The 26,406-nt window shown below is 42.8% G+C and overlaps 1 protein-coding gene across 2 annotated transcripts in view; it reads right to left on the bottom strand.

Moving 5' to 3' along the window:
• Nucleotides 1-26,406, bottom strand: part of ASTN2 (astrotactin 2) — an 817,144-nt gene that overhangs the window by 285,679 nt on the left and 505,059 nt on the right. For both annotated transcript variants that reach the window (XM_037154714.2, XM_037154715.2), the window contains exon 13: nucleotides 17,529-17,717. In XM_037154714.2, coding sequence (XP_037010609.2) covers nucleotides 17,529-17,717 — 189 coding nt within the window. The remainder of the gene's footprint in view (nucleotides 1-17,528; nucleotides 17,718-26,406) is intronic.

Raw genomic sequence — 26,406 nt, 5'->3', positions numbered from 1 at the left:
GGGTTAGACTGCCTAGACTCCCATCCTGGCTCCACTGTGGACAAGTTAAATGTCGAGAAAATGAGTGTCAGACCTCTGCAGGACACCGTCACAAGAACTGCATGGGTTTTAACAGGAGAAACTGCTCTCGGCTTCTCCTTTCTGTCCCCGGGGGCTGGTTCTCCTCCTCCTTTGCTGCTGGCTATTCATCTCTCTGACTTAGAAGAATGGGAGCCCCTGGGCTCAGGGCTGGGGGCTCTCCACTTCTCTCTCTACTCCCAGGTGAATTTGCCTTCCCTCATTTCTTTTGTCTCATGTATATGCTAAATAATCTGAAATCTAAATTTCAAGCCTGGCCTCCCTTCTGGCTTCCAGATATCCCTCTAGGCGAAGTATTAGACCAGCGGATGGTGCCGGAAGCAGGATGATGGGTATCTGAGGTTTTATGACCTATTGTCTACCTTCAAAAACAACTGGGATTTTCCACAGAAAAGGTTCATTTTATTAACATGGTCAAAACAAAATTTCTGTTTATTATCCCCTTCCTTATGCCCGCTCTTCACATAGTCTTTCTTGTCTCAGTCAAATGGTCCTTTTATCTGTCTAAATGCTCCAGCTAAAAGCAAGAAGCCAACCTGGCTTCCCCCTTCCTCATGGGTAAATTCTGTGGCTCTGCCTGGAGAATACACCCAGAATCTGGCCACCTCTTTCAGTGTCGAATCCGAGGACCAAGCTCCACTGTCTTTCACCTGGGCCGCTGCAAAAGCCTTGGAATGTCTTTCTCTACTTCCACCCAGCCCACTAACATCTATTCTTCATATCCCAGGTGGAGGGGCCTCTTAAAAATGTGAGAAACTCAATCCACACACTGGCTTCTTTCTCCCCTCACTCTGTAAAATCCAAAGCACTGTACTGATGTGCCTCTCAGGACTCTACACAAATTGCCACAGGGCCCCACTCCACATCCATTACCTCTATCTTCACAGCCTTTTCTCCTACCACTTGTCTCTTCTCTTTGATTATGTTCCATTCATCTGGGCTACTTCTTGTTCCTAGAACATGCCAAGGGCGTTGCTGTGCCCTCAGTCTGGAAGCTGAGTAGCCCAGTCTGGAAACTGCCCTGCTCTCTGCAAGGCGCACTGTCTCATTCGTTAAGGACCCTGGGAAAATGTTACCTTATCAAAGAGCTCCTTGCTGTCCAGCTCTATTCAGAAGAATCCCCTGCCTAGACACCCTAGACTTCTTACCATACTTTCCTCCTTAGTGTGACCCCTTGACATAGTATACATTACTTGTTGTCTCCTACACTAGAAAATAATTCAGGAAGAGGGGGTTTCTTTATGAGTTTTATTTACTGTTGTATTCTGATTTTTTCATGAGTGGTATAGGGAAGTGAGCAAAAGTTGGTATATAGTTATATTTGAAACACAGAGTTTATGCTTATATTATCAATACTTATTTTTGTATTAGATACTTTTCCATATGAACCACCATAAACCTATTTTTGCCCACCTTGTATAACAGGTACTCAGTTAATGTTCTTGATTGAATAAAAGATGAAATGACCCCTGGTGCAGGTTAAGTACTGTCTGTCATCACTAATATTATTGTCACTACTGCCATCACCTTTACTTACTGGCACTAGACTCCCGACATTTGTTACCTTGGTTGTCTCACAGCAACACACTGAGGTCAGGACCTTATTTTCCATATGCGGAGACTAGGCTGACGACAGTGAAGTTACGTGTGTGTGAGGCCCTGCAGCCCAAGAGGCAGAATCACCAGTCTCTAAACCCAGTTCTCTCTACCTCCCTGGAGCCCCTCCTCTCGTGGGGCGGGGCAGGGGGTGGTGGTGGATGGCATTCCAGAGGGATTCAGACATTAAAATGCAGTCTGTGTCAGTGCTGCAAGTTTGCCCGTGGGAGGATCTGTAAGAGATACCACTAAGGGAGGAAAAAGTGAAAACGAATATATTTTATGTATCTTTTGTGAAAAAAGTGGGGTAAATAATATTTAATCTTATTTGCTTAGATTTGCCTACCAAAAAAACCCCCCAAACATGTAGTAGACGTCTCTGCCTAGTTTTAGGAATTGTATCTCTACCCCTTGTGGCTAAGGGCCAGAGACAATCTTTAGAATGCCAGCCACAGGAGACAAAGCCTGTCTCTGGTAGCAAACGCTGCCTCAGTTCCTCTCCTTGCCCCCAAAGCTTGGTCAGAGGTCAATGACGGGTAAGACCCCTCACAGCGGGGGGGCAACCTAAGCCAGACTAGATCACCAGGGAGGCCTTCATAGAAGGACTCAGGGGGCTGCAACAAAGAACAATGGACTCTCACCCCCCAGCTTTGTCAAAGACCGAGTCCCCACCTTCTCTGGGAGAAGCACTTTCTGGCTCTAATCCCCTTAAGCCTGAATACCTGATGGGGAGAGGTGCAGCTCCTTGCCTGGCCAGAGCATGCCCTGGGGGAAAATCTGGTACCACAAAGACTTGCTGATAAACCTGTGAAATCTGCTCTGCTAAGAGTGCTTTCATTCATATGATAAGGGTCCGAGAGGAAATGAGTATGTCTCCCAAAGTTTCTGCAACCCTCTTCCTGACAGACATTGACTCAGACTCTGAAGCCCTCAGATCTCTTTGAAATGTTATCTACTGTTTAATCCTTGCCTCCCTTGTATTCCTGTGTATTCCAACCCAATAAAAGGCTTTGGAGGAGGGCGCTAGGGGCCTTTTTCTCCTCAGAGAAACTGGCCACTGCTGGCCTTTGTCTCCCCTGAGAAACTGGCCACAGCCCACTCCTCCTCCCCAAACAGATCTCATTTTGTCTTGGTCATTATTCACTCACTCATGTTCGTGGCACCAGGGGGACTCCCAAAAGAAGTCACCTCCACACAAACAAACACCAAACCACCAGTGGAAAGCTACCTAAGAAACTAATAAAAGTGGATGGAGGCCAGGAGAAAAGGGTGGAAGGAAACAGGGAAAAAATTAACTTTCCTCAGTGGATGTATTTTATATTCTTTTTTGGTTTTGAATTTTGTGAATTCAATATCTACAAAACAATAAACCCACCAAATTGTCACAACCAAGAGGAGCCCAAAGAGACAGGCAAAGAAAGGTAAGGCAGTGGCCAAGCCAGCCTCACATGTTCCTCCTTGACCAAACTTCAGACAAGCTTTGAATCCTGACTCTGGGACCCTGACCTTCCTTGTCTGGGAGCACTGCAAATTCTTCCTCTGCCCCTTTAACAGGTAAATCTTTTAAGAAGCCTCTTGCCAGTATTACCATCCAGCAGTGTCTTTTTCAAGGACCTGGGAGCCTCCGCTCTGGAATATAATCATCAAGGACAGCAGAAAAATGCATTTGCAAATTCCAGAGCAACTGCCCGTGCACAGGGCATGCCCCTTTGGCCAGCCCTACAGTACTTTTCCATGTGCTCAGGGCAGCCCTGAAAACTCTTCTGCCCTTTGTTTCAACGGAATTGAGCTCAGACCTCTCTCCCCCCATTGCAATAGCCTTGAATAAAGTCTTCCTTGCCTGTTTGACCTTGTCTGGTGCACTTTTTTGCTTTGATACTCATAGCACTAGGTAAGATCCTGGATCAGAAAAGAGAATAAAAGAACACTCAGTAAAAACTAAGGTATTCTGGATCACTGACTTTATTCGAGGCCACTGCAATTGGGCTATTGCGATCAAACAGACTTAGATAGTACCCCCCAAAAGTATATATTCTTTTCCACTTTATACCAGTGTTTGACTAGATGAGTCTTGTTCAGCTTGCATCTCCAGAACCTAGCACGTAGTAAATACTCAATGTATATTTATTGGCTGAATTACAAGGTTGAAAGACAATGTAGTTGCAATGCAGTTTGATGTCAAGCTAGGTTTCCACCTCCTTTTCAAATACAGCTTCAACATGCCTGTAGGGCCTCTGGGCTTGTATATCCCCATGGCTGGATCCTCCCTAACTCCTTTGATGTGGTTTGAAATGAACAGAAACTTGAAGGGGCACCTCTTGGTGTAACTCCGTTCTCTGAACTATGAGTTGGCAAAGAAGACTAAGCCCTGTATCCTATTTCTTTCCTTGCACTCTAGAAAGCATTCAAAACAAATTAAAACAGCTTCAAGGTCATAGCCAGCACCAGGGCCCTCACAGAACACAGAGAGTTGGATGGCTGATTTGAGGGTTAAGGTTCTTCCAAAGTGGTTCAGGGTATACTGAATTAAACAGGACTGGGCTACCCAAAATGCCTGCAGCTTCAGCTCTTAACTTGTGCCTGCTAATTAATTGCACACTTAATGGGCTCCTCTGAGGATCTTAGGAGGCATAAAAATAAATGCTCATGCTGGACCCTTAAGAGCCACCTTTGAGGTGTTCCACTGGATTATCATTAATAGTAATTATTCAGCAGTGATGATACATAAAACCCAGCCACTGCCCTTGCAGCTTTCTGTATTAATTCATATCCAATAACCATGATCACAGCTTTCATCAGAATTGTTACTAAGTATATTTCTATTCAGAGCATCTCCCTGAAATGGAAATATTTCCCTAAAAATTAATTTTCTTGATACACATGTGTGGGCTGATTAATGGGATCTTAGAACAGACACACTTTTTCATTTCTCTGGGAGGAATACAAAGAAAGTAATGCCAATGAGTCTGCACCCACATGATCTCAAGTGCGCCAGGAGGCACACTCCAGGAGAACGATTCGAACGAAGTGGTAACTCACACAACCTCAGATTCAGGTTAGAAAAATGTCACTAACATTTGCGCATGTCTTTACACTTTACAAAGCATTTTAACCTGGTTTTCTCATCACCTCTCCCTGCCCAAGATAATTCTCCTCTAGGATTAGAATTATAATGTTCTCTGATTTAGTGGTGAGCAAACTGGGCTTAGAAAGGTTTAAGACTGTGTCAAGTCATAGAACCGTAAATGGTCCCGCTACTGTGGTACTTAAGTAAGGCTTCTGATTGCATGCACATCCTTTGCCATGGTTCATCTCTGCAAGCTCATGATCTCCCTGGATGCTCAGGTTTGCAGATGCTCTGTGCTCTTACTTGCCCGGAGCCCTCTCCGACTTAGCTCACTATAAATCATACCCTCTAGGAGTCAGCCAGCATCTCTTTCAGGGTTTTCCCCTGACTCTCACCTACACCACGTCTGGGCCAGTGGCCCTCCTCTATGGGGGCAAGAAGCTTGACTATCTCCTTCATCTTCATCTCCAATACTTAGTATAGCACAAGCACTGAAAAAAAGTGTGTTAAATGAGAACCAGTGGTAACAGCCAGGACTAGACCTTCTGACCTTAAGTGCTGTCCTTGGGCATCATCCCACTCCCTCCTGTAATTAAAACAACAGTAACAGTAGCACATGACTCCTGAGGTGCTATGCTTTCTTCAGAGAGTAATATACCAGCGTTGCCTTAGCATAATGCAAATAGAGTAAAATTTCAGTGTTGTGGCCTCCATTAATTAAGGTTCCTAATGCTTGGCCAGGGGTTGGGCTGGCTTGTATCTTTGGAGTGTTTATTTATAAAAGAGATTGCTAAGCACATAAGTACATTAGCAGTGTAAACAAGACCACCAGGAAAGGCAGAAGTTACTTAGAAGAACAAACTGCCTGGAGTCACTTTGGAAGCACATGTTATGACCAAACAATTGCTGTGCTAATTACAATTGCTCTGCTAATTACAATCACTGTGCTAATTACAATCTATCCTTATCTGTTCCCTAGGACTTTTCCCCATTGGACTTTTCCTTCTGAGCTCTTAGACCAGCCTGAGTTACGGCCCGCATGTGAGCACAGTGAAATTGTGGCTCTTTAAAAATTATCTCTGCTTCAGATGCCTCAGTGATTCAGATGGGCTTCCCACTCCTTGAAAAAGAACAGAGTCTAGTCAGGGATTTTGAAGCCAGAAAACTAGAAACAAAAAGAGGAAAAAGGGAGGAGTAGGAGGGGAAGCAAAATGGACCTGGTTGCTTTTGTTGTTTTACCATTGCTGGCAGATTAGAGACACCTTTTTAGGTTAGTTGGAGAACATTCTGAATATACTATGTATAATTTCCTCTCCTCATAAAATGACCATGTTTGGTATATTCAGAGATGTGAACATTGAGAATAAAACTGTAAAAACTGAAATGGCTATTTTTCTCTCTTCTCTTACTATAATTAGCGAAAAAGATTAGAGAGGTCTTTTTTAAAATTTCTTTTCAGAGAGAGTGGAAAGGAGGGAGAAAGACAGGGAGAGAAACATCCATGTGTAGTTGCCTTTCATTCCCCCCCCCCCCACTGTCAGGTTCCCTGACCTGCAACCCACACATGTGCCCTGACTGAGAATTGAACCAGTGACCTTTGGGTTCACAGGTGGGCACTCAATCCACTGAGCCACACCAGTCACAGCTAGAGAGGTCTTCTTTAACCATGGATCGCAATGCAATACCCTGCTCCCCATGCACCCCAAAATAGAAGGCATCTTTCACTAGGTCTTCATTTTATGATTTTCTTTTTTATCCTCAATTAAACTAATGTGTATGGACAGTATGAAAGTTTTATCTCAGCTCTTACAATGATGAAGTTCACCAGGCCAATGCCTACTCCTAAATGGACATTCTCCTACCTTCCTGGGAGTCTGTCTTCACCTCTGACCCGAAGCAGACTGCAGTCAAGCTCTCCACTGGAAAGTACCTTCGGCCACACCAAGCCATGGCTGGAAAAGAGCTGCAGGCACTTGAAGAAGTGACCTGGGCACCCAACCATGGCTTCGGGACAGTGCCATCAGGACAAGTGCCTTCCGCACTGGCACTGATGCTCAGAGCGTCCCTGTACCATCAGTGAGCAGAACAAATGGTAAATGTGACAATAAATTGTGCTGTTATGGACTAGTGCTCTACCCTATGCACTCTGATTGCAAGCCAGCACTGTCTGCCTTGGCCACTGCATGCAAATCAAAAACACAGTCTCTGTACTTGGTCACTGTGGAGGGAGACTCCTTTGGGACTCCACCACCCTCCACTGCCATTGGCCTCAGGATTTGTTTCCTGCTTTCAAACAGGCAAATGGAGGAGCAATAATCCTTCTTCAGTGTTGGGCATAACATAGGCTAACATCTAGCATCAAGTTCAGGTTAGCACCTTACTGTTCAAAGATGTTCAGACCCAGGAGTTCATTTGGAATGCAGAGTCTCAGGCCTTACCCACAACCCACTGAACCATATCTTGTATTTCAGCAGGATCCCTTAGAGAGAGATCTGTATGCACTTGAGAGTTTGAGAAGCACTATTGTGTCATGTGTATCCAGTTCTGGCTATAAATAGATGTGGAAAATCCCTACCCTTTGATAAGATTTTCGTGTAGAATGATGATAGCTGTTTCTTGCTCCCCTGCACTTTGAGGACCAACCACATGGTTGGAGACTATATGCATGTGCATATGCCCACACGGTGTAGAGGCTGTAGGGTGGGGAAGAGGGAAGACCTTGAGTCCTGGCTCCATCACTTCACTGATGTATGACATTGGGTACCACACCTCACCTCTCTAAACTTCAATTTTCTCATGTAAAAAGTATTACAGTCAACCTGCTTTGTTCACTTGTGTCATGGGAGAAATCTATCTCCATACTCCTCAAAGACCAGCTTTGAAAGATAGAGAAAAAATAGTTTTGCACTATCAATCTTGTATAAGGATATTGAGAAATGCCCAGAGGGTGTGATGAGTTGATGAGAAAGAAAGGAAATCAGGAGAGGGAGTTGGTGGGCAAGACTCATGTGCAGACAGACCAGTGGGGCTTACTGATCAACCATCATTCTGCCAGTTTAGATGTGCCACTTCTAACATATATGGTAAATACTGTCCCGGAGGTAGGAGATGAACACACTTCTGGAACTTGTGTATCTGGGCCCAGGCCCATTATCATGTACCACGCAGGGCACACAGGCATCTAAGTCCCACCTTTCTAGTTAGATGCATTTCACTGTGGGCCATTCAGACCGAACAAAGAGGATCCCCTCTAGGACACAGGTGATCCAACACATCGATCAGCAAGATCATGTCTTTCCAAAGGCTGGATAAACATCCCACACAGAGGTGACCCAAGGCTGCTGTCCATTCTACCCGATGACTGAGCTGTATACCCTGACAGACCCACAGAGCGCAAAGGGCTGTGTTTCTGTTCCTACCCTGGGCATTTCACCAAAGCCCTGTATGCACCAAAACATGCTCTGGTTGGAGGAAGTGGTGAGGATGACCACGGCTCCAGTCCAGAGGTGAGTTTTGGGGGAATACAACGACAACGAAGTCTTCATCTACTGTATACTTCTGGAAATGGGGTAGGGATGGGGAGGTACAATTGAAGGAAAGGAAAACAGTATTTGCTGAGAGCCTACTGTGTCTAGGACCTTGGCTTATTAGTCTGTTAAATCTTCACCACATACTTCTGAAGATATTTTGAGGTGAAACCCATTTTCACCATTGGGGGGTCTTGAGGTTGAGAGAGCTTAAGAGATTTGTCCAAAGCCACACACATAGCTGGGAAATGACTGATGTGTAACTTGGACCCTATTACTTCTAATGGCTACACCCTAATACCCTGAGTTGGGTCCCAGCCGTGAAAGGGGTCAAGTTTCTGCAGAATCATGCACATGGGGGTGGCCTTTGCCTCAGGTTCTTTCTAAGTGATGGATGCAGCAGGCTCCTAGGGCACCCGGGTCCTTCCTGTCTGCAGAAAGCAGGGATGGGCAGGTGTCAGTTTCACTTAATCATCATAGCACCACCAGCAATCGGGGATTATGGTCACTCTTCTTAATTTAGTTAATGAACTAACATGCCTAAGGTCACAGAGTTGACAAGTAGCAAACTAGGACTCCAACTCTAATGCCGGGAACCTTAGACAGAAGGCCAGGATATCCCTACCTTGCTGGGTACTGTGAGGCTCCAGGGAATCCAGTGAAAAGCACTTTCCTGGTGTCCTAAGCTGGGGAAAAAAATCACTGCTACATCTTGGTGCAGCCCCACAAGGTCGGCAGAGTAGGAAAGGCTTGGTCGTGAAGCCCCTGGCCATGGGCTTTGAGAAGAAAGAGAAGAAAAGAGTGCTGTGTTCTCAGTCTTTGTGTAAGTTCTGCCTGAACCTTAATTTAAAGAAAAGGCAACAGAAACCAGAAGGAGAGAATGGCCAAGGGCAACAGAGAAGCAAGTGGCAGGACAGGAGTAGAAACTCAGTTTTCTGACTCCAGGGCCTCTGGTACACCAGACACATGGGGCCTGACTCCCACATAAGGTGCCAGGAAACCTGGAGAAAGGGAGACACAGAAGAAAGGTTCTTCTGCAGCCAGCCTGAGTCAGAACCCAGGGGGAACTGCCCCTTAACTCCTGTGATCTGGCCTCCAACTACTGTCCTCAGTCCACTTCTAACATCTCACCAACAGTCCCCCTAAAAGGTAGCATATAGCTGTGGCTCCAGGTGGCAAGTTGAGGATTTTGCCAAGAGCTAGCATATGAGTGGCTTGGGAATAGTCTTGGAAATTGAAAGCTAATGCCACTATTAATTAGCAATCTCTCCACCACCAGCCTCCTTTGCTTTCCCTTGTTATAATAAGACCATGGTATACTGCAAAAAACCCAGGCCTGAGAGTTCAGAAAAACAGTTTCTAGGTCTGGCTCTGCCGTTAATAGTTTATGAGCCTTGGCCTTGACATTACCATTTGTAGAGTGTAAAAGTTGGATCCTATATCTTTAAGCCTACAGTGTGGAGATAGCTAGTACAACCCAACATACTAGGGGGGGTGGAATCCTGGCTTATTTACTAGCTATATGATTTTAGGTAATTTACATAAACATTGTGAGCCTCAGGCATCTCATCTGCAAGATGGGTTGGGGTGCCCTCTGTAAAATATTCCCCAAGGTTCTTCCATCTTAAAGTCTATGATTATTTGGGAACTAAGTGAGGAAATTGACAAAAAGAGAACAGGAAGTATTACAGTTTTCAGAAGTGGTCATGTGAAGCTGGAGGATGCTGGGAGCCTGACAGGCATCCTGCTAAATGGGCTTCGTTATTAGTCCTATGGGCCAGCAGCGTTTAGTAAATGGTATTGATGTCCTACACATTTCTGGGTCTCTGCTTCTCAACACATGATAGATTTGCATGTCCCTGATCAACCTTTTGAGGGGGACAGTGACTATGAGACTGGATTTGACCAATGAACTGCAAGCAGAATGTCATCTCAATGGGGAAGTGAGGAGAGCCAAGTTTCTTTCCCATTATTACAGAGTCCATGAAAGCACATGAGGCTGACTCTTCTGTGTGCCTGGATTCCCAAATACCATAATGTGTGGGGGGTGTGGTCTGAGTAACACATATGCCCTTGCCCGGGAAGCCATCAGGGTTTTGAATTGGTCTGTTATAAGGCACAATCTAACACATTCTGGTTGCTACATCTATTTTCTTTCTTTGTTTTTTTTTTTTGTAAAGCCAAATTGTTATGGGCTACTTTGCAATAGGCATTGGAAAGATTAAATGAGAAAATAAAGTATGGGGTAGAGGATCTGGCATATAAAAAATTGTACACACGGTTAAGCGGGGGGAGGGAAGAGACAGAAGGGAGGAGAAAAAATAGAATCCAGAAGCAGCAAGTACAACTATCTCCCAAGGAGCCACTAGAAGAAAACCCAAAGCTTTGGAGGCCACTTAATAAGATGGGACTCGGGATCTGCAGCTAGGGAACAGGTGGTGTCACTAGCAAAAGCCAACCTTCCTTAAATCCTTAAAGAGAGCCCTTTGCCAGGTGTGGGTGGGTGGTGCCTCCACCTGAAATCACACTTCTTACCCCAAACTGTCTGCTTATGCTGTTCAATATGCATATCTGAGGAGCAGACTGGATTGAAAAGTGTCGTCCTAGCAAATCTTTCATGAGCTCCCTTTGCTTTCTGTAGGTCATTCTTGAAGACTCTTGAGCAAATATCAGCTGCAGGCAGAACTGCCTTATTTTTGATAGGGCTTTCGCAAGATCTACCATTCTAATTTGTTCAGCCCCTATTCCCAAGCAACATCTTGCTGCAATTTCTGAGACTCCAGGCTCAATAATAGTTCTTGCCTGATGTTTATCTAAATCCAGGCAATCTATAACCAAAGTTGACCTTTCTTTCTTATGGGAATGAGGTAGGATGGATGAAGATGGGGAAGGGAGGAAGTAAAAATCAAATAAATTTTAAAAATCAAATACTACCAGACTTTGATGAGTTTATCTCACACCAACACCCTGCCAATTCCCTCACTGATCTACAGCTCAGGGGAGGGGATTCTGATAGTGACCCTGCATCATCACTCAGAACAACACGGGGCAGCAAAATGGATTAGTGGCCGCAAAGCCGAATATCACTTACTGGGCTCAGAGGCAATTCAGAACTGTGGTCTTTGACTCTTCACATTTCCACAGAAGCCAACAGTTTACTAAAGGCTTTGATGTCCATTCATCTCCAGCTGAACTTGATTCCTAATCCAGGGCTCTCTCCTGGCACCAGCCAGCCTCTTAAAATAACCCTCATTCCCTCCTGAAGATAAATTCCCTTGTGACTTTAGTACGAACAGTGGGTCTTTTTTCTCTATCATTGCAGGTCTCTCCTTGAACCCTCCTTTCTTTCATTCCTTTCCAAACCTTTCCTCATCTGTCCCGTCATCTCTTTAACCCTGTCCCCACTCTACACGGCTTTAATTCTTTCTGTGCTTGTCCTTCTCTCCTCCTGTCACTCAGGCTCTTACCAAATGCCTCCTCTACTCGGTCTCTCTCTCCAGGTCTCTGGGTTGTCTCTCTGACTGCTTCCTTTATCACTCTCACCCTGCCTTGACCTTTCTGTGTCTCTTAGTGAGTGCTACCCTTCATCTTCATGCATGGTGGCTGGCTGGTAAGTACTGGACTCGGTAGGGTTCTAAACATCTCTACGCGCTTGCTCATCTCCAGAGACAGGCTGCAGCCTGCATGGGTCAACCTGTTGAGGTGGCCAGGAAGGAATCATTGCAGAATCTTGCTTCTGGGGGGTGTGTCTGCTCAGATCCCTCCTCAGTGAGCAATCTGACATCTTTCCATGGCACTTGGTTTTCCCTCTCTGATAACAGCAGGAATAAACCAGGTAGCTCTTTTCACCACATGCAACTAACAGGTATTTAGAAGTTATATATATGCATCCCTTATGACACAACCTGAAACCAGAAAACTGGTTAAGGAGTCACAAACACTACCTTTTAAATTGAGTTTTGGTGCTCTGAGGAGCCCCAAATCACGATGACCATTGGACAAGTTATATTCTTTCCTGGGCCTCAGTTTCTCCATCTGTACCACAGGAGTTAGTTCTGAACTAGTTAAGCTTTCAGTGCTTGCCCAGTTTGGAAACTTGGAATGTAAGACTTTTTGAGAAGCAGAAATCCAGGTTGCTCTTTTGGAGATTCAAGCGAGGACACGAGAATGCAGACCAGTCTTCTCCCAGCAGTTGCTGGGTGTGGGGATCTGGGCAGGGGCAGGGAGAACAAAGCAGAGTTGTAGCTGTCACACAGGAGACTCTTTAGCTGCTGGAAAGTTTGAAATCCCGAGCCAGAAAGTAGTCAGGAAATAAGGCATATGGCAGGCCAGCTGGTGGGGTGCCTGCCAGCTACTCCGAAGGGCTGGACTGGAGATTACTTGGGGAAGGGAGAGAAAGGAGGAAAGGAAGGGGAGAAATGAGAACTGCCTTGATGCTGAAAACTTTGTAGAACTAATTTCTGGAACTTAGAAGATAAAGTAGCCTCAGAGACCCCCAACCCTCCCCACTCCCCCATGCCCTGTCTGGGGCTCATGAAGGAAGACTTAAAAGAGATCAAAGTAGACTCATCAGAAGCTGCATGGTGGAGGTCAACTGCCTTAGCATGTGGCTCCAGGAAGTGACCTGGTTTAGAGATGGAAATAATTGCAAAGAACATTTAACTGAAGCCAAGAATGGCAGAGCTTAAGAGAAAGGGGCTACTCTAATATAATGGTAGCCTGGGAAGTTCTCTAAATCTTGAGGCTGTTGCCAAAGAGAAAGTGTGATCTCTCTACTCTACTCCCCTCCATGAGCAAATCAGGGCAGACGCAGACCCTGTCTACTCACAGAGACAACCTAAAATTGAATGGTTGGGAACAGTGAACAGAGAGTTTGAGGCTGAATAAAAACTCCTGGGGGGGATAACATTCTGTCTGAGCCTGGAGACTCGCAGGCCAGCCTGAAGGAGCCAAGCTCCCTGTTACTGAGCAGTGTGTTGGTAGTGGGAGGGCACACACTCTGGGCCATCAGGAGATCTGCGATCCTGGGCTTGCTCTGCAATGACATGCTCTGTGGCCTTCACCAAGTCCCTTCACATATAAAATGAGATCCTTGGATTGCATGAAGCCCCTTTGCAATCTAGCATCTCACAACCCAATGTGGATCCTCCTTCTGGACCAAGCTAATCTTCCCACAGAGAATGAGAGCTAGTGCTTTTGATCATTTATTACATGTAGCCACTCTGGAAGTTGCTGCGAAAAATCAAACAAAACAGCGTATATAAAACATACACTGGGCCTAGCATCTGATAAAACATCCCTTTTTAAAGAGGAGGCAGGAAGACTCTGCTTGTCATGTGTGGGACCAGAATTTGGAGCCAAATCCGTCTGGAGATCTGTTTTCTCGACTCCTGCATATCTGTATGTCTGGGGTTCTGTGGCTTCCTTCCTGGACAGAAAAATGCCCCTGTGGCTCTTCTCTGTCTTCAAACTCTAGTTCACAGGTCTCATCCTCTGAGAAGCCCTTTATCAGGGAATTGGTTGCATTTTTATACCCCTATAGTGAACTATCAGGAAAAGAAATAAAAGAAACAATCCCATTTACAATTGCACCGAAAATATAAAATACCTATGACAACATTTAACCAAGGAGGTAAAAGATCTGTGTCAGCTGATTTCCCAAAAGACACCTTGCAGGAAAAAAGGGGCTGAAAAGAAGTATTCCAAGTCATGAAATCCAAAGACCTATATCCAAGATTGCTCTATTCAGCAAAGTTTTCTTTTAGAATGGAAGGGCAGATAAAGTGCTTCTCAGATAAGGTCAAGTTCAAGGAGTTTGTCATCACTAAGTCCTTATTATATGAAATGTTAAAGAGACTTATCTAAGAAAAAGAAGATAAAAATATGAACAGTGAAAGGACAGCAAACTCACAGTTACTAACAACCACACCTAAAACAAAAGCAAACTAAGAGGACAGCTAGATCAGGAGTGGAACCATAGAAATGGAGATCACATGGAGGGTTAGCAACAGGGAAGTGGGAGGAGGAGAAGGGGGGAGAAGGTATAGAGAATAAGTAGCATAGACGGTAGGTAGAAAATAGATGGGGGGCAAGAACAGTATGGGAAATGTAGAAGGTAAAGAATTTATGACACCTGGACATAAACTGAAGGGGGGGGATGATGGGAGGGGGTATGCAGGGTGGAGGGGAATGAAGGGGGGTAGGAGGACAACTATAATGGCGTAATCAATAAAATATATTTTAAAAAAGAAAAAAAAGTTCTAAGACACTGAGGAAAGCAACTGACATGGCCACAGATAAGAAGAATCAGTATCATGAAAATGTCCATACCACCAAAGCAATCTACTGATTCAAGATAATTCCTATCAAAATACCAATGGCGTTTTCCACAGAACTGGAACAAAGAATCCAAAAATTTATATGCAACCACAAATTATTCCTTATAATTACTTTTGAAAGGCTTCGCATGGGAACTCTCTGGAAACCACTGGCATTCCTTGGAACACCACATTGTAAATTAAATTTTCAGGCGGTTTTTTCAATACCATGTGTTATCTGCAAGCTTATAAATTCCTTTCTCAAAGACAAGGGACAATTTCTTTAATTTTTTTCTTTTGGGTCCCACACAGCATTATTCTATCCATCATGATACTCAAGACAGTGCCAGAGGTTTTATTTTTAAAATACTGTGGAAAACTATTATTTTACAATGTCCGTATTGAATAGTTCATCCAGATTGTCCTTAAATTTCTCCGAGAGTTTTTCCAATAAGGTAGCATTCTACCTCTGCTGGAGCATCTGAGTAGTACAAAGCAATTTGCTGGAAATTGGAGGGCTCAACTCTGCCACTAAATTGCTGTGTGGCTGCCAATCACTCTATCACCCTTGATTCCTTCTTCAACCTTACCCTTTTGCCTGCAACTGCTCACTGGACCTTGTCCATTATAACTCACAACTATCTGCCAATATTCCTTTTCACCTTCAATAGTATTCCCAGCATCCTGCCTGAAGTCACCAACAGTCTCATGTGGCTTCAACAACAGACATCTAACTGACACTCCATTTCACTCTTTTCCACCCCGCCCTCTCCACAGTCTCCTTCCCAAGCAGCCACAGCCACTGCGACGCTGAAAAATACAGTGCAATCCTGGCATGCTCTCCTCCCTTAACTGTTTAAGAGTCCTGCAGTTTGCCATGAGAATAAAGACTAGGCCTGCAAGACTCCCACGATTGGCCACTGTTTACTGCTTGGGCTTCACCTCCTACCTTGCTTCCCTCATTTGCTCAGCTGTAAACTCACCAGACCTCAAGTCAACCAATTTGATTTTTCTTTCTTAGAATATCTGTCTCTGCTTGGAGTCTTTTCCAAGGCTAACTCCCACGCATCTTCCAGGTGTTAGTTGAATAACTACTTCATCTGCAAAGTAGACTCCAAAGCATTATTGTTCTCTAGTCCAACAGATGTGCTCTCTCTACTCTCTACACTAAATTAGATCTTGCTGTTAAATGCTTTCCTGAAATCCAAATCTTAACTTCATCTTACCTACCTACCACAAATTAACTGAATGCAGAAGATCATGATCACACATACATACATACACACGTACACGCACACACACACACACACACACACACACACAAAATACCTAGCACCCCAGGGTCAGGGTACGGGGTCATTTTCCTCTCATTTTCCATTATATCCCCACCCCCTCAAGTAACCAGCATGGTACCTGGTACATAGGAGATACTCAAAGAGCATGGGATAGCTACATAGGTGAATAATTTTAGGGAATTCACAGTTCCATTCCAGTTCTCTGAAATAGGAGATAATGAAGTGTGTTGAATTAGAGGACAAGAGCAAGCCTTTGGCGTCAGCAAGACTTGCATCTCTCTCAGTAGATGGTGACCTTGAGAAAATCACTTTACCTTGCTGGTGTTAACTTTTCTGTTGTAAAATGAAGGTCATGGTGCCTCAAAGGGTTTTACTAATGAAGTTTAAATGGCATTCTCCTGGCCTCCTCACTTCCTGGAAGGGGGATTTGGGAATGCCACTTAACATTTCCATTTCTTATCTGTATGAAGGGAATAATAATAGCCCCTGCTTCCTAAGACCATTTTGAGGATTACATAAAATAATGGATTACACGTGCTTAGAATGCTCTCAGCCTGTGCTGAAGAAATGTTACTGGCTATTATTATTCTTGTTATTATTATTATTATGAAGCCTGATATATAGTAAGTCTTAACAAATAGTACCTAGTATTACTACCCCTACTACAATTACCACTATTAATAATTAGATGATGGAATAAGGATGGTGATTACTGTTATGTTTCCTATTAGTTCTGATTTCTGTTGATATAACCTCAAATGGTGGGGAGAACCCTGCTTTACAATAATATCCTGTCATATATTCATGCAAAACTGTCTAAAAGTATCATTTTGTTTTTAAAAAGATAGTAACTTCTTATACATGGAACAATTCTCACTTTACCACATTATGGCTCTTCAGATTCTGAGGCATGAATACATCCCGCCCAAGGTCTTTCTCCTCCAGATAGAACAGCTCCAGCTTCTTCAACTTTCCCAGAAAGCCTTTTGCCATTGGACTGCCTGTCTAATCTTCATATGATTTGGCCAACCCAGTGCCTGTTCTATCTGCTCTCATAAGAGACTAGTCTCATCTTGTAATGTCTTATATGCCTCTGCATTTGTTAACAGGGAGACAGGTCCTTGACATATTGTTGAGGGGGGAAAAAAGCAATATCTAAACAGCTTTACTGAGATTTGGTGTGCATGTGTGCATGCAGAATGTGTGGGGAGAGAGGGGTGTTTTAAGAATGTTCAAGAAAATGTTAATTCTGTGTATTTATGGGTGAGGATAATTTTATTTTCCACTTTGTTAAATGTGTTTATTTTTGAACTGCTTGAATAGTCTACATAGGACACCTCTTTTGTAATAGACTGAAAGATTAATTTTTTTTTAAATCCATTAACTGTACTTACAGGATAATTTAGTATTAAATTTAAAATATGTGAACAGAGTTAGAAAAATGGGATAAATAAGGGCTAGGTTGGTAGAAAAGAAACCTCATGGAGTGAATTGTTCTAACTTCTACTACCTCATGGGTAGGCATCAGCGATTGTGGGAGATGCTTGCCAGTATAAGAGGACTCTATCCAATGGGGCCCATGCCTCCTCCCCCACCCATATTTTGGGTCAGTAACTCAACCAGTGAAGTGCAAGTGTCTGCCCCATACCTAAAGGTCATCTGGAAGACCTGGCCTTGGTTCACATGCTGGGTCCGGTTGTTGTAACCATGTAGCATCTCTCCAAAGAGGGTGTCGTTGAACTTGGAGTCAGGTTTGAGGCACTTGGGGCCCTCGCAGACATCTGAGAGCATTAGGCAGGATTTTCCATCAGGAGCCAGCTTGTACTCCTCCACACAACTGCGTGATAAAACAGAGCGGAGAGTTAGCTCCGTATGCTGCGTGTCCCCACTGGAGGTGACCTAAAACCAAGGCCTCCTTTGCCTGCAAAACAGGTCAGACTTTAGAAAGGGAGATAGCTATTCTGGCTGGAGTCGATCTAGGGCACAGGTGTCTTGAGAAAAGCACATTAATCCTGTAAATTGGTAAATTCGAGGAAAGTCATTTGTGACATTTTGGCGGAGTTGAGGGGAAAACCAGAGTGCACATCCCTGCACAAAGCAAATTTAAAAACTGTTTTCCATGAAATACACAGACTTTAAAAAGCATGACAGACCAATTCACTGGGAATTATCAACTAGTTTCTCAAACCAGAATCTATTCCCAGTGAATCTGTCGACGAAGGCTGAAGACAATTGCAAAAACAAGGTTTTTATTGTGCTTATAGCTCCGAGGCGATCCTTCCAGGACCACTGACAGTGTGCAAGCAGCTGCCACTGTTTCTGTTCAATTAGCTACGTTAGCAGCCTCTGCTGGTCTGTAACTACCCAAGCCTGGAACTACCCAAGCCTGACAGTAGACGGGCCCTTTGAGGTAGGATGGGCTCCTCGGTGGACCAAACAAGCAGCTGAATGGGATGCAGAAACAATACTTGCAATTTTGAGGTTTTTAGTGGGGAAAAAAAATCTCTCACAGAGGCATGGGTAGAAAGTAGGAAGCAGAAAAATCAGCCCCTGAAAAATCAACCCAGAAACTGGAATTCCTTGAGTGTCCACTTGTCCATGGTCCTTTGCTAGGCATTAGGGATAGGCTGCACATAAATAAGATAAGAGCTACACAACTGGAGAGATCTGTATAAACATCACCTTTGTTCCTTTGGACCTATCTGACCCCCAGTAAGTCATTTACCTTCTTCAATCTCATCCCTCACCTGTGAAATGGGATAGACACTCCTATTTTACCTTAATTTACTAGGGTACCAGAAGGCCTCTTGGGAACTGCCCTGTCTGGTTTCAGAAGCTGTAACCCTCATGGCTAAGGCTGAATCAAAAGACCTTGGGACCATAAGCCACTAAGGAGACAAAGCTTATCATCCCCAGCAGGGGCTCCACCTCTGCCCCCTTTATTTCACCCTGCTTGGCTCCCAGTGCATGACCAGTTAGCCAATAATGGGTAAGATTCCTCAAGGGAGGGATGAACTAAGACAGGCATGGTGAGAAGGGGCCATCAGGAAAGGACTTGAGGGAGTATAGAAAAAGGGGGTAATGGACCCTCACCCTTGGCTTTAACATAGCCTGAGTCCTCCTTCTATCTGTAAAAAGTCTTTTAGTCTCTTGGCTGCACACATTCCCCAACTGACTTAAGCCTGAAACAATGCTGGAGGTGGGTGCAGCTCTGTGCTAGAAAGGGCGGGTTCCCCTGGGTGATCAGGCCTAAGAAAAAATGCATAAAATCCTGTGAAACCTGCTTTGCTAATACTCTCAAATTAAGTGTTAAGGGTCTCTCCAAAGTTTTGTGGCCCTTTAGCTATCTGACCCTGACTCAGAATAAGCCCTCAGAGTTCTTTGAATGTTATCTATCTAATGTTTGATCCTTACTGCCTGACAATGATTGAGCTTTGAGTATGTGCCCTGTATTTCTATGCAAATGAAACCCAATAAAACCCTAATGAGGAACAGGCTCAAGGCCCTTCTCCTTTGAGATATCAGCCACCTTTCCTCCCCAAGCAGATCAAGTCTTGATAGACTTATTCTCATATGTGGCAGATGGGGAGCCCCTCGCAGAGGTCCCATGATACATTGGTAGCAAAAACAGTTAGAAATTGCAAGGCATTTAACAAAATAACTGCAGTAATGGTGACAATGGCGGTGTTTCTATTTATTGAGCATATAACATCCACTGGATACTTTGCATATCTATTTTTTAACTATAAAAAAAGATCTCAGCTCTGCTCATTCCTGCTTTACACAGAAGCAGAATGAAGAGCCAAGAAATAAAGCATGTCACACCATAAATGGCAAAGCTGGCATTCAGGTCTGTGTAACAACCAAGGCATCTTTTTCTACTCTTGTTTCTCCAAATCCAGCTGTTTCTGTTCACAAGATATGACCCTGGCCAGTCTGTTCTGGTTGGAGGCAGTAGAAAGCAGGGAGTCTTTTATTTGCCTTTCTTCCATGAGGTGGAACAAAGATCTACTGAATCTGAGTCCAAAGAGTCTCAGGCACTCACATGAAGGCAGGAAGAGGCTCTGTAACAAGGTTTGGGTAAAAATTCTTCTTGGTTTGCAAGAACCAGTAGGTGGTAGGAGAGACATAAAACCCAACTAAAGGCAGAGCTGAAAACTTGACCCAGGATCACTCCAATGAAAAGCCAGGAACACCTCCTACATGAAGCAAGCTGTCACTCTTTTCTTGCTCTCCTCTACCCCCCAGTTTATTGCACAGACACAGCCATTATTTTCCTAATGTTTATATGCTCTTGTGCCCAAAGTGCAATGGAAAGTTCTTGGAAGAAGTCCTGTCCTGGTGCTCTGGTCCAGTCTATGTTCCTTTCTTTTGCATTTGATAAATTATAGTAACTCTCCTTTAGTAGAGTTGCAGTACAGATTAAGTGAGTTATATAAACATACAAAGAATACAACAAGTGGTTGATGAAGTCTGAATCCATCCATTTACGTCATTAGGTTTCCAGCAAATATGAGAAATAGTTTATTAAATGAAGCTGCCTCTCAATCTACACACATACACATGCACACACACACACACAAATAATTATACTTTTTTTGTAAATGATTAAGTATTATTGAAGTATACAGAGTAAAATGTGGAAATTCTTCATTTCTCACTCCACATATATTCTAACTTCCTGTTCCAGTGGTCATTATGGTTAACTATTATGTATTCTTCCAAAACTTTATTAATGTATTTAAAGATACACAATAAATACATTAGATTGATAAAATGGTCTGTCCAGGAAATATCCAACCATGTGATACAAGAAATAGAGACATTTATTGAAGAAGATACAAGATACAAGAAGCATTGTATAGAGCACAGTGATGCCTAAGTCCCCATCAAAGTTGGCACCTTGGGACTTGGCACAGTTCTCCCAATCACCATCATCAGCTGCCCTGTCATATTTTCCTGAATCTCTTCGATGGTCTGAAATCTCTCCCCTTTCAAAGGTGATTTTAGTTTTGAGAAAAACCAGAAGTTGCAGGGCACCAAATCTGTACTGTAGGGAGGCTGAGTCATCTGGGTGATTTGATGTTTCACTAAAAAATCCTGTACCAGACGTGATGCATGAGGGGGTGTGTTGTCGTGATGAAGCTGCCAATCACCAGTTGTCCACTGCTGCAGCTTTCTGAATCATCTGAATAGCTTCCAGGGAGGAATGTTGAAGCTTAACACAGACTTTGATGCAGATTTGTTGCTGTACCTGCTTAGTCATTTTGAATGTGACAGCCACACAGTACATATGCTCGCACAACAGCATCTACTCTACCACCCCCACTCACTAATACAGTGAAATCCTCATTGTTCATGCATGTGCCTTCCAGTCCATTCTCCTTGGCTGCCAGGTTACATCAATGTCCCAGAAACCATTCTCATTATGTTAACAATGGTTGGACTTTTTCTGGACAGAATATATAGTGAGACAAGCATTTGTACATAATTCTATTTCTTGAACTTTTCAAATCAGAATTCATAGAGATCTATCTTTTTAATGGTTATTTGGCATTGCGCAGTATAAACGTACCATAATGCTTTTAGCTAATCTTTATTGATAGGCATTTTGGTTCTTTATAGCTGTTTGCTATCACAAACAGTGCCATAATAAAGATCTTTGTACATATATCACTGCACTTGTGTGCATTTCTGTAAAAGAGATTCTTAGAAGAGGAATTGCTGGGTCAATGATTTAGGAATTTCAAAATGTTGATAGATCTTCTAACACAACTGTCTGCAGAGACTCCATAAGTTTACAGTTCTGTCACTGAGGAATGAGGAAGCCCGTTGCCTACATTTTTCATGTTCATTATGGCCAATTTGGGGTGGAGGAAAATAACTCACTAACTTGTGTGTGGATTTGCATGTCCCTGATTATTGATAGGTTCATCATCTTTTCACACCAGAGTCATGTGCATTTCTCCTCCTGCAGACTGTCCTGCCACAGGCTTTGACCATTTTTTCTATTGTAAAGCTTGTCTTTTTCCTCACTGGCTCATACATGTTTTGCAAATTTTGTGAAGTTACCCTCTTCCTTCCATATATATTGAAATTTCCTTCCAGTTGGTATTTGTATTTTAATCTTGCTTTTGACATCTTACAACCTATCACAGTCCTTCATTGCTTCTGAAATTTGTGCAATGCTTAGGAAACTATAAGTGACGAAACATCTTTCTGTACATTCTTCTAATGCATATATTTTTATATCTTTAGTTATTTAATCTGTGGAATTAAATTTTGTGCATGGTAGAAGTGGTTATTTTAACTTATTTTTATAATAAATAATAATTATCTGAAGGGTCCATCCTTTCACTAATTTGAAATGCCATATTGTCATATACTATACCCCATGTCTACCATGTATATACATGGTTGGAGTTTTCCCTATTGGATGATCTGTATATTCCTGCAATAATTCTACTGTAGTTCAATTGCTATAACTTTATATATTATGGTTTGGATATAGCAAAGTAAATCTCCTCCCTACCACAAACACTAATTTTCTATTCAAAGTTTTCTCACTGTTCTTACTCATTTTTCCCTTCAGATAAATTTCAGAGTGGGCTTGTAAAGTTCCATATAAAACCATAGTGGATTTTGGGGTGGTATTGCATTGCATTTGCAGAGTAAATTGGGGGACAGTTTAAATTTTTTTTCCTTTAAGAAATATGTATTGAGAGCCAACTCCATGCTGGGCACTGCTAACAATCACCAGTGACAGAGAGCTTCACCACGTGGGGTCCTCTTCCTGGATGCACTGTAGACTCCGGTTCTGAGCATCCCTTGCAGTTGGTCTGGAGGGACCATGTGACAGGATTGTGAAAGATGGAATCCGTGCTGAAACAGTACAAGTCGCTGGCAGACCCAGCCCTTTCAAACAGTCTGTGTGTCTCTCAAGCCCTCTCTTCTCTTGCTATGAGCAGCTCGGAGACTCGGTGATCTAGATGCACACTGCAGGATGGAAGAAGCCTGCCTGACCACAGTGGGCCTTGCATGGACAATGCATTAACCTTTGTGTACAAGCTTCTAGTTTGGAGGATCATTTGCTAGAACACTATAGCTTCTCTTATCCTGACAGGTACGGCATCTTTACAGTTGTGAGTCTTATAATTCAGAAAACAAAGTTTGCACCTCCATTTATAAAAAGTTTCTTTAAACCCTTTACTAAAGGCACTGACTTCTGATCATAAAAATCTTGCACGTATCTTGTGGGCAGTGGTCCTTCATAGGTATTTATGTGATGCACTGTGCTCTAGAGATGACAAACGTGTGTTTTGGATGCAGACGACCGACCACCAGAGTCCAGATCATGGTTCTCTCACTTATTGACTGTGTGACCTTGGACAAAACACTTACCCTCTCTGTACTTGCTTTGTTCACTATAAATAAGTTCCCGCCACATAGCACCACTGTTAGAATTAAATATGTTTGGAATATAGTGTGAAAAACATACAGCTTCCATTATTACAGTCTTTTCCACTTCAAGAGTAAGATCCGTTTTTCTCTTACATTTTCCCTTATATCTTCCAGTGAGTTATGGCTGACATTGAGCAGAGCTATTACTGATTTTTGTACATTGATTTTTCATCCTACCACACGAGGAACACATCAGTTTTAATATGTCTACAGATTTTTTTAGATGGATAAGTATGCATTTGCCCAGCGTGGGTATCAGAATTATGTGAGCATTCTGAATATATTAGAATACTCTCTTTACTTCCTTTCTCTGGGTCACTTTGTGTAAGACTGTGGTTATCCTGTTCTCTGATGCATTGGTAGGGTCTGCCTATAATCCCCTGGGCTTGATGTCTTCTTTTCAATTGCAGTTATTTAGCTCTCTTATAGTTTATTTTATGTTATTTGTCTAGTTAGATTTTCTAGAGCATCATGACTCAAATTTGGTAATTTATATTTTCTAAGAAAATACTGCATTTTATCAAGACTTTCCAATATATTAGTATAGAGTGGTATACAGTGTCCTCATTAATTCTGTTTTATCTTTTGTGCTTCTATGGTTACATCTCTAGTTCGTTTCTAATGTACTTATTTATGTTCTCTGTTTCTCTTTCCTTTGAACAGGCTTTTTCATTTTATTGATGAGGCTCCTTTTACTTTTTTTCCGATTTCATTTATCTCAGCCTTTATTTGTATTAATTCCTTCCTACGGCTGTCTTTGACTTTGTTTTAAAATTCCTTTTTGGCCCCTCGAGGTGAAGCCTTCACTGGCTTATTTTCAATCTTTCTTGCTCCTCAATAAACGCCATAGGGCTCCCGACTACAACTTCACCCACATAGTGAGTTGGATACGCAGCCTTCCAGCTCCTGCTCCTTTGTCAAGAGATGGTGATTTGAGTCTGCTTTTCCTGACCCAAGAATTACTGAGAAGGTTATCCTTTTGTAATTCACAAGTAGACAGATTCACTTGCAAGCTAGATATTGTTAATATTAGATAGTATTGCATCCTAGTCTGAGAATGTGGCATGTACAACTTCTACTTTGATGAACTTATTGAGATTTCATACCCCTAACTTAAGGAGGACACAAGGTGTCAAGTTCATATTTTAAATCTAATTAAACCTGACCTTAAACTGAGGTTGTACTACCTACCAGCTACATGACCCTGATGAAATCTGTAAACTACCCTAGGCCTCAGTGTCATAATCTATTAAATGGGAGTGATAGTAATCCCTACCATAGAGCTGATGTGAGAGTTTGAGATAACTTAAAGGATAAAACAGTGTCTATCATGTAGGAGCCAGTGAATGCATCAGCTATTGGGACGGCTAGTATTATTATGACTCTGCTATTATTATCTATGATTATTATCTGGTCTACTAGCCCACTGATACTTTCCAAGGAATGTAAATTTATTTCAAGTGATTCTAGATTCTCTCTAGATTTAGGTTTCTTAAAGTCTGCAGAGCCGCCCTTCTTTGACTATTCTTTTTTAAAAAATTTATTCATACTACATAATTGGGAACTTCTGTGTGCCATTCATTGAAAATGTCATACATGTGTATACATACAAATTTATAGACATACTTATTACATGTAAGTGTGTATATACATATGTATCTGCACATACACATATACATATGTATACGTATATACACACATATACACACATGCAAACCTCAGCCCTGCATTCATGATTCCACAGTGAAATATATATATTTTTTGTCCATGACCTGATCTGCTCCTTATTACAACCTGTGGTAGATAGAATAATGGTCCAAAGAAATTGTCCACATCCCAATCCCCAGAACCTGTGAATATGTTACTTTACATGGCAAAAGGAGTTTTGTAGGTATGACTAAGAATTTTGAGATGGGAAGATTATCCTGAATTATCTTGCTGAGCTCAATGTAATCATGAGGAGACTTATAAGAGCTTAAGAGGTAGACAAGAGTGTTAGAGTCAGAAAATTAGATGCAACTAGGAAGCAGGAAGGAGGAAGTGGGGGAGGGGACTGAGAGGGAGAGAGAGAGACTGTGTCTCTGGCCTTGAAGTCTTGCCAATACCTGGATTTTAGGCATTCTGACTGCCAAAGCTGTAAAATAATAAATCTGTGTAGTTTCAAGCCACAGAGTTAGTGGTAATTTATCACAGGGGCATTAGGAAACTAAGGCATAACCTTCACAGAGAGGTACAACTTCCAATTTCAGGTAAGAAAACTAAAGTGCCGAGAATTTACAGGGCTTGCCCATGGAGCTATGCCATGTCAACAGTGGCGGTAGGAACTTCCCCTGGGAGTTCATATCTCAGGGTGTGGAGTATGAGTGTGTTTGGGAGATGTGTGGGTGCTTTTAGCCTTATTACAACTGTAGGTTCATGGTGATTTTCCTTTGCCTGGGGGTAGGAAAGGATTCTGGCTTAGCGGGAGAGGAAGGGGGGAGAGTGAAGAAAAGCCTGGGGAAGTTAGTAAGACCCTAAGAGGTGCAGGGAGAAAAAAATAAGGACTCACAAAGGCTAAGGCTCCTCTCAGTTTTGAAACGTGAGCAACTTGCTCCCTCAAGCCACCTTAGGGCACACGATGATTTATGCAAAGGCCTGTGTAGCTGTTGGGTTTTTTTATTTTATTTTTGTACCAAAAGACATAAATATAGAGCTCCTTTAGAACACTCTGTCGTCTGGGAGATTTTCTTACAGAAATTCTAAAGAGTGTTGGCTCACGGGAAACCTGCCAATATCTTCATGAAACTGTATTTATACATATGCCAAAAGGAAAAAAAACACACACACAAAAAAACAAAACAAGTGCAAGGATACAAACTGGGCATTTTAGCTGAAGACAACGAATGTGTTACCCCTAACAAGCCCATTACAGTACAGAGAATACTGGGACGAGATGGAACTGGAGAGACTATACCATGCAACTGCATTCGTGCTTGGTCAAGAGCATCTTTTACTTAATCCTTATGGCACCATCACGAAATGGGTACTTTCATTTCAATCTTGCCCCTGAGGACCCTAAAGCTTGG

Source organism: Artibeus jamaicensis, unplaced genomic scaffold (assembly GCF_021234435.1).
Source record: "Artibeus jamaicensis isolate MK-2021 breed Jamaican fruit bat unplaced genomic scaffold, CSHL_Jam_final scaffold_1964, whole genome shotgun sequence".
NCBI lineage: Eukaryota > Metazoa > Chordata > Mammalia > Chiroptera > Phyllostomidae > Artibeus > Artibeus jamaicensis.
This window is presented reverse-complemented; position numbering and strand designations above follow the sequence as displayed.